At 32.2% G+C, this 19,006-nt stretch overlaps 2 protein-coding genes across 7 annotated transcripts; both read right to left on the reverse strand.

Annotated features, from left to right (window-relative positions):
* Positions 1 to 3,460: 3,460 nt before the first annotated feature.
* On the reverse strand, positions 3,461 to 12,127 carry LOC137831599 (uncharacterized). Of its 6 annotated transcripts, XR_011084453.1 has the most exons (11): positions 11,951 to 12,097; positions 11,219 to 11,466; positions 9,854 to 9,942; positions 9,625 to 9,763; positions 8,949 to 9,023; positions 8,686 to 8,807; positions 8,526 to 8,601; positions 4,254 to 4,314; positions 4,112 to 4,151; positions 3,913 to 3,972; positions 3,730 to 3,811 (listed from the first exon to the last, which is right to left on the reverse strand). XR_011084453.1 is itself a non-coding variant. In XM_068639340.1 (10 exons), the coding sequence occupies exons 2-9, from the start codon at positions 11,387 to 11,389 to the stop codon at positions 3,917 to 3,919; spliced, it is 789 nt and encodes a 262-aa protein (XP_068495441.1). In that variant the 5' UTR covers positions 11,390 to 11,466; positions 11,951 to 12,097; the 3' UTR covers positions 3,461 to 3,811; positions 3,913 to 3,916. The 6 variants fall into 6 exon arrangements, 5 of the variants coding, with proteins under 5 accessions (XP_068495441.1, XP_068495440.1, XP_068495439.1 ...); XM_068639340.1 differs by lacking the exon at positions 4,112 to 4,151 and having other exon boundaries at positions 3,461 to 3,811; XM_068639339.1 differs by lacking the exons at positions 4,112 to 4,151; positions 4,254 to 4,314 and having other exon boundaries at positions 3,461 to 3,811; positions 11,219 to 11,367; positions 11,951 to 12,127.
* Positions 12,128 to 17,080: 4,953 nt separating this feature from the next.
* Positions 17,081 to 18,794, reverse strand: LOC137831601 (aspartyl protease family protein 2-like). Its single transcript, XM_068639343.1, has one exon. It carries the CDS (start codon positions 18,792 to 18,794, stop codon positions 17,211 to 17,213), a length of 1,584 nt encoding a protein of 527 aa, XP_068495444.1. The 3' UTR covers positions 17,081 to 17,210.
* Positions 18,795 to 19,006: the final 212 nt, after the last annotated feature.

A 19,006-nucleotide genomic window follows, 5' to 3' on the forward strand; every position in this document is an offset into this window, starting at 1 on the left:
AAAGGTGTAAGGGTAGGGTTGATGAGTCAGAAAGAGTTGTGTGGGTCCCAGGAACTTGGATTGACATTCACTCACACGCCATGCACTCTCTTCTCACTTGTAAGACTTCAATGTCTTCGTGTTGTGTCCATTGCGTGGCCTTACATTTACTTACAGTTGTTGAGATTAGATTAATCTAACGGTCGAGGTTAAATACTAACTAACTTGTATTCTTATCTCAAAAGTCTCAATTTATTTTCTGCTTTTTCAGAGAATTAATTGAAATGAGGTTTCAAAATAGTTAGAAACTATTACAGATTTTAAAGATTGTCTGATAATGACTTGTAAAGTTTTTTTAATTCATAATTTTTGTAGTTTAATTTCAATAAATTTATATTATTTACATCATAAGAATAAGAATTTCAAACATTTGAAATGATTCTATCGAGATGTAACGTTTTGTGATCCTTAAGATACAAAAGGTGCATATTTTATATTAAAAATTTAAAATTTAAATATTTGTTTTTATATTATATTATTATATTAAAAATAATTATGTTTAATAAAGCTAAATGCAACCAACCTTTTACTTAAAAATAAGTAAGCTTTAAAAAATAAGTAATAATGATTTGAAATAAATTTAGAAATGTTTTGAAAGGTATTTTTTAATGGATTGTGTGATGAGGATGCTCGTTTATTTTTTTATTTTTATTTTTTTGATAAAAAAAAAAATTGGTGTTCAAAGTTTGAAACACAGATTAGCATAATGAAAATCTATTTTTGGTATTGGTGTGCTTTAACTCAATCACTTTTGTTTCTTTTTTAATTAGAAGATTACTTTTATAAAGTCACTTTTAATTATAATTTTTATTTTCTCAAAATAAAGTATACATATATTTATTTTTTTATTAAGTTCTTTATAACTTTTATAAGTAATTTATTGTGGTCACTCATGCTTCTAACAGATAAAGAAGATTGTTGAAATACAAAGAAATTTCTCTAAAAAATAACATAGAACATGAAATCTAACTACTTGAATGAAACCATTTTATATAAGTGAATTAACAAATGTGACTCAATATGAGACTATTTAATGATAAAAAAACAAAACAACATGTAAGTAAGATGATTCAATTGTTTTGCATATATTTAGACTTTATGAATTAAATTATTATTAACAATTTATATCTTGAATGGAGCAATACTAAATTTAGAAACTTCTAAATGTTTTAAAACAATTTTACATCTTAAAAAGTGAATTTGTATATAATTTATTTTGATAAGACTTCTCATATTCCTTCAGATAATTGTAAAGAATCACTATAAGATTGTCTCTTATTGTGCTTATATCAAAGCACTTTTCAAATTTTGAAAAATTAAATTTAAATAAAAATTACTAAACACTCTTCTATTGAAATATTTTTTTAAATATTATAATACAATAAAACCATATAAAATAAAATAAAACTTAAACTTGACATGTGTCAGTAGAAACAGACTTTCCACTAGATATGTGATGGATTGTCTTCCACACTTATGACAAAAGACTATTCCATCCCATATTTTTTAAAATATCAGAAAATATTATTTAATTTATTAATGTTTTCTGTGATCCAGAAAAATTACAAAATTTGAAATGTATATATATATATTTTTAAAATTGTTTCAATTTGTAAAATTCGTAAATACCTTTCAAGTTTTTACCATTCAAAATGTATAAATAAAAAATAATATATTTTAAATAAGAATGTTTTTTAAATTATATAATTTAAAATATATTTTTTTAAATAAAATATTTTTTAGTCTAATCTACACGTAAATGAGAAGTTATGGAGAGCAGGAAAGAAATATACATCAACTACGAAACAAACTAAAATTTGTACACAAAAGTGGTGTCTTTTTAGGAAAGGACTGGTCCTGGTCAATTTTTTAATTAATTTAATATCAAAATATTATATTTATATATGTAATATATTATAATTAAATTAAATAAACAACCATAGAAAGTTCAAATTTTGGTCCAATTTTCAGTTTCATTTATATTTATTTATAACATTTAATTAATTAAACTATTTTAATATTATCTTAAATTTAAAATTTAATTAAATCTTACTGGGAGTTGGTTCAACGTTTAAAATTTCAAATTAATAAATTAGAAAAAAAGAAATCATTGCATAATGTGAATTAATATACATAAAAAACTAATGATTTAAAAGTGAAACCAAATATTTATTAAAAGTCCTGTTAGTTAAGGAACAAGGAACGTGGACCCATGTTAATATAATGGATATATTTATTTTTTCAAAGGGGACCGCAGAAACAGTTGTCAGATTCACTAACCTTTCACCACACATTCAGATCTTGTTAATATTAATTTCCATATATGAAAACTGATATTTTTGTTACATGCAACAAAGATTTTTTTGAAAAAATAATTTTCAGCTAAGTTATAAAAAAACTGATATCAATTATAACTTTTATAGCAATAATAAATAATTAACTAACTATACACGTATAATTGATTGGTTTCTTCTTTTTCAACTCAAGTGAAATTACCAACAGCAAAACAGTTTCACATGAGAAACAAATAAACAATTTGGTTTTGGTCGGAAAGCAAATCCACACTCAGATTTCTAAACATTTTTCTTTTCTCAACAGTGCTGGCTTGCTCTGCTGCTTTCTTGTGTACTCAGATCTTGAATTTCATTTTAATGCCTTACTTTTTGTTCACATTCTTTCTATCCAAGTTTAAACTCCATTACAAATTGACTTTGACTCTGCTGTGGACTCTTGTTTGGAGTGTGTTTCAAACTTAAATAGAAGGACCAATTTAGTCATTAAATTGGATTTCTTGAAAGTGTATGAGACTTTCAATTTAGTCATGAAATTTAAATAAATTAAAAAAATGTGAAGAACAGAAATTACCTATAAACATCTTATTTATTTACTAATATTGAAGGACTAATTGGAAAAATATATATACTTTAAAACTGAAAAGATCATTGGGCCTTCAAACTTAACTTGATGAGTAAATTTATTTCTTTCTGACATATAAGCACATACAAAATTGAATATATTGTGCCTGAAATCAAGTTTCCATAAAAGTCTGCAAAATGAAAAACTACTCCAAAATTAAGTTTGTCATCTTTAAACCCAAACAAGCACTTTTACCCTTTGCTAAAAAGATCATTCTGGGAAATGTTAATTACTTCAGATCTTTGCCTTTCAAAGATAGTAACAAGATTTAATTGATTTCTCAAAGTAGGTAAAGCAAGCATTTAAGAGTACTAACTTTCACAGCCTTCTTCCCAAGAAATAAAGAACTTTTTAAGGCACCCAGTATTAGGCTAATGCAATAGCCTTACCATATCCTCATGTCATTTTGTAGATAATACACAGTATAGGAATGAAACTGAAGCGTGAGTTGTATTCAATTCAATGTCATAATGGTAAATGAGAAGGTATGAAAGATGCAACAGAATGTTTGAACCATGTGATGACATATATCTGTGGTTTTTTAACTCTTGCTTTCTTTACTGATTCAGAATACATACATGTAATCACAGCAATATATTCAATTTCTTAATGGCAAATGTACAGCATATACCGTAATGAATTTTTTTTTAGAATGATAAGAGGGAAAAAAAAGTTAATTACGGCTGTACTAAATTAATTCAATGGCCATTTAGTAGGCTCACTCGCTATGCTTTGCTTTTGAAAGATTTCTAACCAAACCCTTGGCTATCTTCCAGAACCAAAACAAATTCATCATTGTCAATACAGGAGGCACCACAAGCAAGCTGTAAAAACCCAATGGGAAGATCTCTTTGACCTGAAAGCAGGGAGCAAAACGTTTGATTTTATTTCCTAAATGATAATCAAAGGGGAATTGTGAAATTATGTGTGATGGGGAATCACAGAGAAAACGCTTGCCTCATCAAAATGGGTCCACAAGTGGATAAAAAAGAATATAAATAGGAAAATCCTTGCAATCTGCAGCACAAAAGATATATGGGATAAAGTAAGACAATATATTTATTTCGAACCACCAAGTAAATTTGTTCCACACGTCCATCATTACAGTCATTAGAATAACAAACAGATCACAAAAAAATTTGAACTCTTTGCTTACATATAACAGCTTGTTTCTATTCGAGATCAAACAGTCACGACTGAAGTGAAAAAAAAAATTCTTTGAGAAATCGGAGCATTGAAATGTGTTTGTTCACGCAGGACATAATGCAAATGGATTTAGCAAAATAAAACAGAAAGACCTTCAAGCAAATAGCCCTTCCGAGTTTGAAATGTGGACAATGCATTAGCCAACCGACTACCCTGTTGAATTCAACTGTTACTTATTATACAAGGGAATAAACATGTACACTAATGTATCCCTGAAAACTAGGGAAATAATTCTCCATATAAATGTTGTACCTAAATAAGGAAATAAAACTGATCTTATTAACATTAAATCCTATTCTGGGCTGTGCAAATCAGAATTGGATGATTCTGATTGATATGAGCTAATCTCCTATAAATTCTGATTGATATGCGTTGATCTCCTATAAATTCTGGTTGATATGCACTGATCTCCAACACTCCCCCTCAATCTGGGTGGTAGATGTCTATCATACCCAGATTGGATCTAATGTTTTCATGTATTCCTTGGAAGAGCCTTTGTCAGAATGTCTGTTGCTTGTCAGCATGATGGAACATAGTCAACACTTATAATACCATGGTCAATTTTTTCTTTAATGAAGTGTCAGTCAATCTCTACATGCCCCGTCTTATCATGGTGGACTGGGTTCTTTGCAATGCTTATAACAACTTTGTTGTCACATAATATCCTGATAGTGTAATTGATAGGAATTATGATTTCATCTAGCATCCTCTTAAGCCAGATTCCTTTACAGATACCTTGAGCCATAGCTCTAAATTCATCTTCTACACTACTCATTGCCACCACAGGTTGCTTCTTGCTTCTCCAAGTCACCAAGTTTGTCCACACAAAGGAGCAGTAACCTGTAGTTGATTTCTTGTCAGAGGGGCATCCTGCCCAATCCGAGTCAGTATAAACTTCAATGCCTGTTTTTGATTTCTTCTTGAAAATATTCGAGTTGACCCAAGTCCTTGACTTCAAATTCCTTGGAGCTATGTTGGACTCTACACCCATCCTTCTCTTCCTGAAGTACATCATCCAATTGTCTCCTTGTGTAGTAGGGTCTTGATTCTACTGAGATGCAGTCCTCTCTCTAGCATCAATTGGTGCATTTTTATTACATCTACTGCAGTTTCCTTTGCTGCAAGTTCAGTCTCAATTGGCTCTGCATTTTCCTCTCCTGCAGGTGCAGTCTCTGCTGACTTTGCATTTACTATTTCAATTTCCTCTACTACAAGTACATTGTGCGGAAAGATTTCCTAGTTTGAGGTGAATAGCATCTCTACCCCTTTTGATGGGGGGAGTAGTCGAGGAAAATGCATTTGATGAATTTTGGGTCAAGTTTGTTACACGAGCATTGAGGTTATGGATAAAGGCTTAACATCCGAATATTTCCAAGGGAATAGATATAAGGATACGATTGATAGGGTATGATGTTTGGAGAGTAGAGTAAGGGGTGTTAAAGTTGAGGATTTGGGATGGCATTCTATTGATGAGGTGAGGTTGCAGAGAGGACAACTTCTCCCTAAAATTGGTTGGGTACATTTGTAGCTGACAAGAGAGATCTGGTCACTTCTAGGAGATGTCTATATGTTCTCTCGACAACCCTGTTCTGCTGAGGGGTATTTACACACGAACTCTGATGTATGATTTTATGTTTCTGAAGGTAGGAATTTATTGCAGAGTGATAGTACTCTCGGTCATTGTCACTCCTTAGCACATTTTAATGCTGCTCTGAAATTGTGTTTCCACCATAGTATGAGACAGTTCAAATATTCTGTCAGCTCTTTATTTCTCCTTCATTAGGAAAACCCAAGTGACCCATGTCTAATCGTCAATGAAGGTGACAAACCATCTTGATCCAGTGACGTTATTTACCAGTGATGGTCCCCATATATTGTTGTGAATTAGGGGAGAAAGGTTAAGAGGGTGTATAGGGTTGAGGCGAGTAGGAGTTGCTGGTATGTTTGGACAATTGACATATTTGACAATGAAACAACTCCTAGCCGATAGTGCCACAACATTACAATTATTTTACTATTTGGAGGTATCATTGCACAAGAGTTGGACTTGGGTTCTGGTTCTGACGCTTCAGCTTGGAAGTGGTAGAGTCCAGCACATTCTTCAGCATTGTCAATCGTCTTCCCCGCTCCAAAATCTAAAATTCACATAGGTTAGGGAAGAATTCAGTGACACTTCAACTCTCTTATCAGTTTGCTAATGGACAACAGGTTACAGTCAAGTTTAGGCACAAAAAGGACTGAATTCAGGGCAATATTTTTTGAGATAATAACTGAACCTTTACCCATGTCCTTAGAAAGAGTCCCATCAACTATCCCAACTATATAAAAAGTTAGGTGTGAAGAATAGCTTTTCAACAGAGTTAAGTCTCTAGTCATGTGATATTAGACTCCTGGATCAATGATCCATAACTTTGGTTTTCCTTTGCTAGTATTTAAAGCATGCAAGAAATTACCTTTTTGTGCTACTGCAACTGTACTAATTGTTTGCTAGAGAATAAACTATAGTGCTTCCATTTGCTCCTTGCTGATTGGAGATGGGTTAGAATTTATCTCAGATGTGTTGTCTAGGTTTTTGGTCTGTTTCACCTCTGAATGCCTGCCATTAATGATCCAGCAAGTGTCCTTAGTGTGACCCAGCTTCTTATAATGATCACACCAAGGCCAATTTTTCTTTTGAGATGGACGAGGTTGGTTCCCCCTTGCTGCTATTGTTGAGTCTTCAGTGGATGGGGCTGAACTTGACTTTCCAAGCATTACTTTCCTCTTGCTCTCCTCCCTTCTCACTTTCGAAAATACTTTCCGGATTGTTATAAGAGGTTTGGTACCAAGGATTCTCCCCCAGACTTCATCAAGTTCTGTGTTCAGCCCCAATAGAAACTTGTAGATCCTATCTTACTCCTCCAATTCTTTATACTTCTTATCCTCGGTATAGCCCCATTGATCGTCTTCATATATTCTTTTTACCACCAATTTCACACAACCCATTACCATTATGATTGTCACCATTGCCATTGTTACTAAATCATTGTGTTCACTAGTGCCTCTACCATCATTGCATCACTATTGTCACCCTAACACTACTACAACTGACATCATTTCTGTTGCTGGCACACCCCCACCCATCTATCACCGCTGTTACCATGGTTACTAATCATACTTGCAAGTAAACTCGTTTGAGTTTACAAGCCCACATACACAATGCAGGTAACTCAATTTTTGCAGATTTAGTGTAGACACCATAACTCAAGGCAAAATCATGCTGACTAGTGAATTTACAGCCAAATCAGCATGTTTGCTGAGTCTTTGGAGTACTTCAGGATTATATTCTGAGCCATTAAAAAATAAACACCCTTTTAGTGTTTTTTTGGGTGTTTAGGGCCCAACAAGCCCTCATTCCATTTTGCATCCCAACACAAAAACGAAGGGCCTTCCTATCCAAGGGATGGAAGGACAAAGGCTTTTAGTGTCCCCTATAGCCAAGAACTAAGGACTCACAATGAGTAGTCATTTTGTTAACTTGTCCTCATGCCTTTCTTTGTTCATGGTTTAATATTCTCGTGCCCAATGCATATAGGAATTACACCAATCCATCCTAAACTTGGTGGTTAAAAGCTAATGTGAAGCTGATACTATTTGTTAATCTGCATTCTATTTTGTGTATCAATCTAGAAAAGAAGGCCTCCAAGTCTAGCTTTCCTTCTTCTCTCAAATGCAAATTGTATTTTTCCTTCAAAGTAAAGGTCACATATTTCTTTCTATCACACTCATGAATCGATTTGCATCTACTCTAAAGCAACTTGATGGAGCATTAAAGCTTTTGTTCCAAAGAAGGCTCTATTTTGGTGAAAGGTTGAGTCTGTTTTTTGATTTGGTGAATTTCGATGTCATAGTAAGTTATTCTTTATCCTATTTATCATTTGGTTCCAATCTGTTGATGGCTCCTTTGCTCTGTCAATTATTGGCTGGTTCATTCATGCAGTATATTGTAACTCATATCTTATCCTACTCTTATCGTCTCCTTAAAAGTTATAACCAACCTACCTAATTTAATTTTTTTAGAAGCCTTTTAAAGCTCAAGTGATCCACCCAAATTTATATGTGATGTATTAAAACAAGAATGGGGAAAATATCTCCACAATGTTGCCTACTTAGGCATGCAATATGCAGTATACATTTTGTCAGTTCAGAACCCCTTTGATTATTCCTTTCAATTATCGTTATCACTATCACTACCTGTTCCTTGTGCCTCGATACAAAACTCACCCAGAACCAAAAGAAAAAATTAGAAAAGTAACCACAAGCAATTCCTTCAGGTACTATTATAATGGAATTAAAATTGAGAGCAAAGGTATATTATACAGTACCAACCACCCGAAGAACAATGCAGCACCATTCCATACGTACAGTTTGGAGCTCTTAAGACCAGCAATGTCCAAGTGCCTGTATATATGCATTGAATGTAACAAGTCAATGTTGACTGACGTACATGAAATGACAGAATCAAAGTCTGAACAACAGAATTACCATCTTAGATTTACAAAAGGAGTTGTGCTCTCAGAGAATAGAATCATTAGGATGTAGATCTGTCCTTGACCACTTAGCAAAGATTGAATAATTGAAAACATGGACAGCCCGTGGTGTAAAACCTACACACGGATGAATGAAGTTAATTTACCACCTTCTAAACAGAAAAGCTGGAGACTGAGTTCAACGTGCAAAAAACCGAATATCCAATATTATCTAATGTGTTAAACATGGCAATAAGACTTAATATCTTTTCAACTTACGTATTCCAGACCACCTAGAGCTGGAAAATGCCAAAGAATCATTGCCAGATCTGCTAGAAAATAACCTATAGAAATCTGTAAACAGAGAGGAATAGAATAGAAGACAAAACCACAAATAAGCCAACAGGACAATCATTAGTTATAGGGCAAGACAATTACGTTACCAATAACAATAATAGAGATAAAAAAATATCAAAAAAGAAGAAACAGAAAGATTAAAAGAAGAGACATGGCAGTAAGATTAAAAATGCACCACCAATCAGATCAGTATGGAACTAAAAATGATACTTGTCAAACTAACTCCCTTATCTACAGTGCACAACTGAGGGGTGCACCAAGCATGCAGGAGCCTTTTTTCTTCCAAAGCATACAGAAAATGATTTGTCCTTCTTGCATTTATTATAAAAGCTACAAAATCTAGAACTGAATGCTCCATAAGAAAATACACAGGTTCATTCTAAAAGCAATACAACTCAACAAATCTAGGCTTCAGCATGATTAAGTACTTGGTACCTAAAGAAGATTAACATCGGAACTGTATATTTTATCCATACCCTCACACGCATCATGATCATTTTAACCCAAATATAGTTGGAAATTACAATGAAAAATAATTTAAAATCAACATCTGACAAATCAAACAAGTTAAATTTTTCTTATATTGTCTTCAACATACCCCCAGTACCGAATTTGAGAAAGTAAATGATCTATTAATAACAAGTTCTTCTTGTGAATCCTCATTGAAGAAGTCTGATAACATCACAAGGTAAAATGACGCAAATGATACAAACAGAGCATGAACTGTTGAGAATCCCCTGCATGGGCAAAATGTCCTAAAGTTAACATAAAAATTCAATTACGGACAAAATAAATAGAAACAGAAATCTTTATACGGTTCATTTTACCGGTTATTCCATTCAATTTTCTCTGCACTACTCAATTTGCCATATCCCGTGAACAACACAGAACTCAAAATAGCAGTCAATCTATACACCTTCAAGAAGGACACGAGGAAAGGATCAATTGTCAATAGCTAATTGTTAAACATAATAATCTCCAAGACTAGAAATTTTTTAGTATTATTTCCCCATTCATCTGAAACTGATCATATATATATTTAACAAGAGCAACTAGAAAAGGTAATGAAACAACACTATATGAATGTATAAAATCTAAAAGTTAAAAGTTTTACACTCTCAAATAACCAAAAGGGTAAAGACTGTAGGATCTGGAGCTAAAAAAAATAGTTAGAATTCATTTCTACCTAGACTAAGATATAGTGAATCAGAAATTGCTTTCAAAGACATTTTTAGATTGTTATTAAGTGAATCCAATTGGTATGAAAGCCATGAAGTAATAAACTCACTCAACATAATTTCAAAATATATACTGAAAAGTAAAATATGCAGATGTAGTGAAAGGCATAAAAGCCTAATGTTAAATATAATCTTCAATTGTTATGTTAACACTTGACAACAATGACAATATATCTTATTTATGCATTAAAACTTTTGCTAACTAGTAAAGCATCCAATTTTCCTCTGGAATTGTTGTTAAAGGAATGAGGTCATCATCTATGAAAAACTATATTGGGAGTAATATCAAGTAAATAATGTGTGAACCATATTTATTGAACTGAAGAAGCCAGCAGAGCACTTAATGTTTCTATCCTAACCAGGCACAGTTGAAGCCTCAGTCCAAGGATATCCCAAAATTACCCACTTGGCCCCGTATCTACAAAGCCTTTACCAATAACTTAACCATAAAGAACGCACAAGAATACAAGCTCCTCCTATTCAATTAAAATACTTGTTTTGCTTCTTCACCATAGACCACAAAAAATCAGGCTATTCAATAAATAACATCATTTTGAAGATGTCTACTCCTCAAATTGCATCCTAAACCTTTAGTGTTAGTATCAAAAGACTAATAGTGATTCCTACTCCATGAATCTCATATCCCATAACTGATCCTGCTTTTGGATAATAACATGCATGATTGTCAAATATCAATTCCCTCATATATTTCTACATTCAGTCTTCATCTGCATCATCAGCCATCTTATTTCAATTTAAGAAAAAGGATATCCCTAATCCCTCCCCACCCCTTCCCTCCTTTTTTTTCTTCTTTTCCTAGTGATGTTCATAAAATGATATTCCACTCTGCTCCTCTATCAAGCTTTCAAAATCTTAATTTGGTCCATAGAGACAAAAGAGGCATTCGCAACATAAAAGACACTTTGAAATTGATGAAAAACTCATTTTACTTACAACAACACAGAAGAAGACGCCAGTGAAGACAGACCCCAGCCATTGAATTTCTTTGGTTGGGGTAGCAATGTCATAGGAGGAAACCAAACCAGCCAACGAACCAAAATAGAAAGTAAATCCCATCCAATTAACTTGTTGAAAGTACCAAACTGCATCAAACACATAATGCATGAGTGGCCTCACAACAATAAAGGAACCCCATTTGAAGCAAGCAGTAAAGGAGGGTGGAATCCCCACTCAACAAAAAACTGCAGCAAAATAAATTAAAAAATTTCCCGTGAGTCATGGAAAAGGAAAACTTGTCTACAATAGTTGCCTGTTATTTCATTTGCAGACACTTCACGTGACTTTCAGCACAAGTTGGTCAATCAAACCATGATGACCATAGGAAGAGCCAGTTAAGAAAACTTCTTGGCAAACAAACAAACCCCATCAAAGGAGACAGGTAACAGGACAAAGAGAAAAAGTCATTGGATTACATCATGTTCATATTAATATCAATTAATATAAAAAGAACAATGATAATGATGATGATCATACACCAAATTAACACCATACCAAGAAGAGAAGAGATAAAGAAACACGAATCACACCAAAAATCAAGAAAAAAAATTCTTGAGGAAAAAAGAAAAGGAAATAAATGGATAGAGAATAATTAGGTGACCCATTACAAGTAAATACAGTCATTCAATTGAAGTTTGAAACTTTAGCAGAAGACAAAGAGATTGAGACCTTAGCTGAAAATGGGGACACGGATAGAGACCAAGAATTGCGAAAGGAAGAAGAGCCTATTTGGCCATCTCAATGGAACATCAAATTCTTTCTTATGCTCAGTCAAAACCAAAAGACTGATTGTATCCTTTATCTGTCACCAGAGCAATAATAATCATAACAACCTAATGAAAATCTACAAAAATAAATAAATTATACTTATTTATGATTCTGACACAAATAAAAAATTATGGAATTTTATAATCGAAGAATTTTTGGAAGTTGTATTAAGTAATTTTTGTTTGGGTTACCAATGTACTTCTTTAACAAAAAAATAGGTTTTTACAAAATTTATTTTTGAGTTATGTGAATGAAAACATAAATAAATAAATAAATAAAAATTCACTGACTTTAAAAAAATATCATACTCATTTTTTAAAATTAGTTATCGACAAAATTGACACCAATGACAAGATTAAAAAAATTACCACCAATAACAATAATTACAACATTAAACTTGGTAAATAATAAGAAGTCCTATTTTTTATTTAACAAAGTTTACACAAATTATATCTCAGTAACAAGAAGAAAAAGGTTGATAAGATTGTTATTATTGTTTCTCATCAGAACATTTCTTAATATATCATTATTATTAATAAACTTCTTTTATCTTACTTTTCTGTAATTGTCTAACAGTTTTGTAATTATCAGTAATACATCAAGAGTGAAAAAAGTTTAAATATGACTCTTTTTAAAAGTGTTTCTGTAAACACAAATTATTAACTATTTTTTAATATATTTAAAAATGTATATAGTTGATGTCATGTTTTGAAGTAATAGTTTACTCAAAAGTCTAAAATCTCAGTTTTAGTGTGTTTTATTAGCATACAGTAATTTTTCACAATGTCACCTCAAACCTGAATCTATGCATGTGGAAAGAATTTGGTTATGAAGATAAAATATTTTGTTAGCTTAAATGGCAGGCAAAGAGGGATTCTTAGATGAATAAAATAGAGAAAATATGATAAAATAAAGAAGATTAAGAGAGGTAGTGATTGAGAATATGTTGCATGATGAAGAAGAAGAGGGGGGGAAAACAATATACTGTGATGAAGAAGAATGCATAACAATGATCTTCATCACATTGAATTAGAATAATGGTGGGTGAAAGGAAACAAGTGGTGGCAGTTTCCAGAGGCTTGTTGATTTGGAGCATGGCTGAGGTTAAACCAGAAGACTGAACGGGAAACTAACCTTTTTTTCTGATGCAACTGTTAATGGTTTCAATGGCAACCACAATTTGTTTGGTACGATGCTTAATTCAGAATGTTTGAAGCAACGTTGGACAGCATGCATTAACACTAATTATTCGGATTACTCCATCCAAAACTGTGTTAATGCAAGGACTCTAAGGTGCACAACACACAGAATACTACTACTTCTCTCGCCCACCCATTCTTCTTGTATGTATATATCAATGAAAGATCAAATTAAAATTTCATTTTCATCTATTTATTTCTTAATCTAATGATTAAAAGTAATCTATTCATTACTGCCATCAATTATATCAAATAAATTTTTAACAATATATATTGCCTCCTAGGAGCTTTATAAGAGTTTAATATATAATACAATACATAACTTTTTGGAAGATTATATTAAAATTCAAATTAAAAGAGTAATAGGTGTCATATTTATATCATTGATGTGAGAATTGTATACATCTATTGAGTTCAGGTGGTGATATTTTAACACCCCAAACAGTAAAATATATATACTAATTTTTTATTATATTTTTTTAATTTCTGTCAGATGTGTGTGGTTACTGTGGGTGTCAAAGTAAATTTTTCCATTGAATTCAGATGACTCTTTACCTATACTAGATGATAAAAAAATTCATTTATTTTTATTATTTTAATTCATATTACTTAGGTTATTATTAAAACTAGATGTCTATTGAGTTTAGATAACTCTTTACCTGGATTAGTACTAGATGATAAAACTTTCATTGATTTTTATCACTTAATATTTTAATTTACATTATTTGGATTATTATTAGAATTTATATATCTCATAAAAAAAATTATCTTAATATTTATCTTAACACTGGTCAAGCATAAAGCAGCGCATAGTAGTTTATAGTTTATTAGTGTTGATACATTAAAGTAAGAGACTATGAATGAAAAATGAAGAATCTGACCAATTATAAAACAAAAAAACTGATTACCATACACATAACAATAATATAACTTATTATAAACAATCACATAAAATAATTGATTATAAAATAATTGATTATGTAATATGCTATTTGATATGGCTGACACTTAAGTAAGAAAAAAAAAATATATATATATATATATATATGAACTAAACCAAAATATATATATATATATGTGTGGATGTATCAACACATAAAAAAAAAATAGATACATTATCAAAACTCAACACCCTTTCATCTCCAACTATTTTCATGTTATTTATACTCTTTAACATATCTATCTATCATCGCTACCAACATTCAATCTATATGAAACAATAACATTTCAATTCTATTACCTCGATTTGACTACAATTCATTAATACAAGCTAAATTCAAACAATTCAATCATTCCAATTTCTAACCCAAGCCTACTCCTAAAACAAATTTTTTAACAAATCAAGATCAGCAACATTTAAACTCAATTTATATTTACTAATTTCTTCTCTACTTTCATAAACTAATTTAAAATCAAAGTTATTCTCCTTTACGTGAAATGTTTTACTCTTTAAAAAATCTATTATTAGAAAAAAAAGAGCAACTAAGGTTGTTCAAAGATAATCTAATTTGCTTAGAAAGACAAACCTAAAAGATGCATACTACTTTAAACTCACTGCATATCGACTCACAGATGCATTCTACTAAAGATCACATGCAAGCAAAAGAAGAGAAAGAAACTTAAAATTTTAAGGACATATAAAACTTAAACTAGAAAAGGTTCTTTTTGGATGCCTTAGATTTGATGTCAACTATCTTCTAACTTGTAGGTTCAAATAATAAATAAATAAAAAGAATACCATAAAAAAATTTAGAGAAAAAATAATAAAAATAAATCAAAGTTGAGATTTTAGAGAAATAGTGATTTTAGTCTACCAAGATACCATATTAAAAATTGGACTTTAAGTCTAACTCAATCCTATAAAATCAGTTTATGGGATGAGATTTGCACCCACTTATATACTATAAAAGCTCTAATGTCTAGTCGATGTGGAATCTTGAACATGTACCATATATTAATATATATTCCACCCTGAATATAAAATATGAAATCCCATTCATACCATTTAAAAACCAATATCCAAAAGATGCCAAATGCTTGATTAGGTTAAAGTTTAATTAATTAATACTGAATCTTTTTTACATCGACAGGTTTGTTTAATTTTCAATCGTCAAAACATAACAACCGAACATTTATTATTAAATTTGTGTTTAATGGATCAATGGATGGAATCAATTCTACAACACGATTCATATCTTGTATGCATAATTGATTACCATAACAAAGTATTGTTAGAAAATTTAAAGTTATTCTTCAACACGATTCATATCTTGTCTGCATAATTGGCCTTGGCATCTGCAACAGGTGAGTGAGTGCATGCAGCATAGAATCTATTGATCTGTGGATAGAATTTGACTAAATAGCTTAGTTTCAAAGCAATGAAGTGAGAACATTGCTTCTTCATCTCTATATAATATAGTGTTGCCCTAGGCCTATGTATCATCATCAAGGAGAAAGAAAAAAGGAAGACACTATATATCATTATGATGAACAAAGGAATACAAAATAATAATGATCTTCTTCATATTCACTACTAGTGTGTAGCAAAGAAGGGGTGCCAGTTTCCCAGTGTTTTTTGTTGATTTGGTTCCAGTTTCACGAGTCTCAATTTCCTGCAACAACGTTACAACACAAGTGTGTTACGGATAGGTATGTTATAACACTGTTATGAATATTGTAGAACATAAGTGCGTTACGTATGTTACGGATATTGTACAACCTAAGACTCATACGGATACTGTATATGTTAAGGATATTGTATATGTTACGGGTTTTCAGACTGATATTGTAGAACATGAGTATGTAACGGATACTGTAGAACATGAGTATGCTACGGATGTTGTAGAACATACGTATGTTATGGATATTGTAGAACATACGTATGTTACGGGTGTAGACAACAGGTACACAAGCTTTCGAAAATCGAAGCCTTCATCATCATCATGCAACCAAAATTCAGGTACATCCGACTCATTTAAAAATGGTAACAATGGGAAACAAAACTTTTCTCATGCAAGCCTTAATAGTTTTAACCCCAACCAAAATTTCACTGCTACCAAGTTTCAAAGTGTGGCACGTTCAGGGAACCTACATTCATCTACAAGAATTGGCACTAATCATTCAGATTACTCCATGCAAAATAATTTCTATATTCATCATCATCATCATCATTATCGTTAATGCTCTATCTATCTTTTTGTCTTCAAGGATATTATAAGTTCATAGAAGATCTTCTCTTGTGTGAAGATGAATAAACACCATCTGTGTATATACGTGAATGAAATAAGATATTTATTTATCTGTTTTATTTTCTTCTTTTTAATACAGTTACCCATTTTCTGTCATAACAATAATAGTAATAATAATAAACTATTCACTTACAGTTTGCATTATTATCAGCAACATATTTTCAAAGAAAACATGTGCCTTAAAGAATGAAGTACTCAGTAGCCTTCATGATTAGTTCCAAAAGTGAAGAAATTTCCATGTTGAAAATTCAAAATCCGGTATAGAAGTTATGTCATGCCGACAATGATAAAGTATTAGCTTTCTGCACAAAAATACACGAGAGCTTCCATTCTTTGGATTAATTTCTTGCTTGGAGCCTTAAAAATCCTAATGGTTGTCAAAATACTAGTGTAGAATTTGAAATATATTAGCATTTTCACCTGCTACACAATCGTTACATACCTACCATTTGACTTGTTCCTATACTATATAATATTGGTCTTACACCTAACCATCATTCTCTGTAACTGCAGACAACTATGTGTTCGATGTATATAGCACCATAAAATATCAATCTTCTGATTCTTTGTTTTTTGGGAAATTAATTGCATATGTATACTTTGGTTTTCCATCTTATTTTGATGGTCTAAACTTGAAGAATAGAAGAAAAAAAGATGACAATCAAAAGCCTTAAAACTACATTTCTAAGAGCTAATATTAATATGATGCGAATACTAAACCTCAGCACACCTCCTTGGAGAATATCCCAGCCTAGACCTTTTCATATCATACAGAATGTGAAAATTCTGCTGTAGTAAGTTTCCAATAATTGTGAAATGAGAGTGATGAGGAGTTTTCAAAATTGCCAAGCAAATAACTTCATCCAGTTCATATTGGTAGAAATAGTTCTCTGCTGGGAAATTCCACACAGCCCCATCTGCAAAATGAATCCCAAAGTCAGGCAGCTCCACTTGCAGGGCTCCTGACACACTGTAACATGGAGACATAATAAAATCATCTACAGCAATTTTTTGCACTTTAATTTTCTTCTCAAACGCTTCTTTGATAATACCATAAGCCGGGTCAGGGAAAAAAGTTAAGGTAGAGCCTGAATCAATAATTGTACCACCACTAGCAGCACCTTCTGATAACCAATGCCAAGTTTGTTCTGGAATATCAAGCTCTTCCCCACCAACCATGATGGACTTTATTTGAAGATAGTAAAATGTATCATCCGGAGTTTCTTCTCCTGCAAGAAATGAAGTGAAGTTCATATTGTGGTTGTTCAATAGCTCCTTGTCCTCACCAAAGACCAATTTGCTTGTAGTACTTGTGTTGCTGAATAGGTCAGTGAGACAATAAGAAAATGAGTGACCATAGATAGATTGAAGCTGTGAGAAAAAGGAGAGAGGTCCTCTCCCAAGTCCTAACAACCCAGCAGCTCCATGAAAAAAGCCTTTATTCCAATGACCACAACCAAACATCACATCCACTACCGGCTTAAACTTTTCCTTCCCATTAGGCCAGGTGAGGTTTACAGTAAATTTTTCTAATGCGAAATCTCCTGTTGTGTTTGAACCATCTGCATATTCATAGAAATAAGGACATGTTTGGTTTTCAACTTTGCAAGGCTGAAGAGGGTCTGGGGAAGAAACCAGTTGGCACAGGGGATCATGGCAGCTTATGTTCCTATAAGAACTAGAGTTCTTGGGATTATAAAGGGGTCCGTTTTGTTCAAAACAATCATAACAAGGATCACATTGAATCCAACTGAGGTCACTTCCAGTGTCAAATATCAACCAAACATGTTTAGGAGGTGTTCCTACAAACATGTCTATGAAATACTCTCCTGTGCCAAGAGAGGCCCCAGACTTCAAGGTTGCCACGATGCTACCTGAAAGCTCATCTATAGTAGATTCCAATGATGCTACAAAAGCCTTAGAAGGGTTGCTCTGCTGCTGGATGGCGATGCCTTCCTTTTTCTCTGTGACTTTTCTATGAAGAGTCTGAATTCTGACCAAATCCCTGATTGCTGAGTCCATTGCATGTGTTTTAGGCTCGTTGCCATTATTCATTGGCCTACGCCTTAGGCGTAACATTTTTGACCTTTTGTGAGGATTTGCTGATATATCATAAACTCCACCTTCTTCCTTGTTCAATCTAGTTGGTTCTGAACTTGTGGCTTTCTTGTAAGATTCTTCGTTGGTGAGAGTTGGATCATTGATGTGATCATTTTGAGCATCAACTTCAGTGTACATTTTGAAAGTGACACAGAAAATTGAAAAGAGGACCAAAATAAGGGAAACCTTCATGACCATAGTTCTTCTTACTACTTGTTTGATGGCATATACAAGAAAAGTTAAGAACACAAAATTGAAGTTCTAATCCTATTGCCTGTAAAATGGGGATAGAGAAAGTATTTTCTTTCAATTCCTTAGAGACAAGAAACAAAATCCAGAAACAGAACAAACTAGGACAACAATTCACTAGAAGTTGCCAAAGCATAACTTATTTAAAGGTCTAAGGGAAA

Source organism: Phaseolus vulgaris, chromosome 6 (genome assembly GCF_000499845.2).
Source record: "Phaseolus vulgaris cultivar G19833 chromosome 6, P. vulgaris v2.0, whole genome shotgun sequence".
NCBI lineage: Eukaryota > Viridiplantae > Streptophyta > Magnoliopsida > Fabales > Fabaceae > Phaseolus > Phaseolus vulgaris.

Excerpts from the sequence above, each read along its gene's own strand:
- LOC137831599 (XM_068639338.1), bottom strand. The coding sequence starts at position 11,389 with ATGCATTATGTGTTTGATGCAGTTTGGTACTTTCAACAAGTTAATTGG. Across the intron at positions 9,943-11,218 it reads GCGTCTTCTTCTGTGTTGTT|GTGTATAGATTGACTGCTAT; the intron begins GTAAGTAAAATG and ends TCCTTCTTGAAG. Across the intron at positions 9,024-9,624 it reads TCTCAAATTCGGTACTGGGG|ATTTCTATAGGTTATTTTCT; the intron begins GTATGTTGAAGA and ends CTCTGTTTACAG.
- LOC137831601 (XM_068639343.1), bottom strand. The coding sequence starts at position 18,794 with ATGGTCATGAAGGTTTCCCTTATTTTGGTCCTCTTTTCAATTTTCTGT.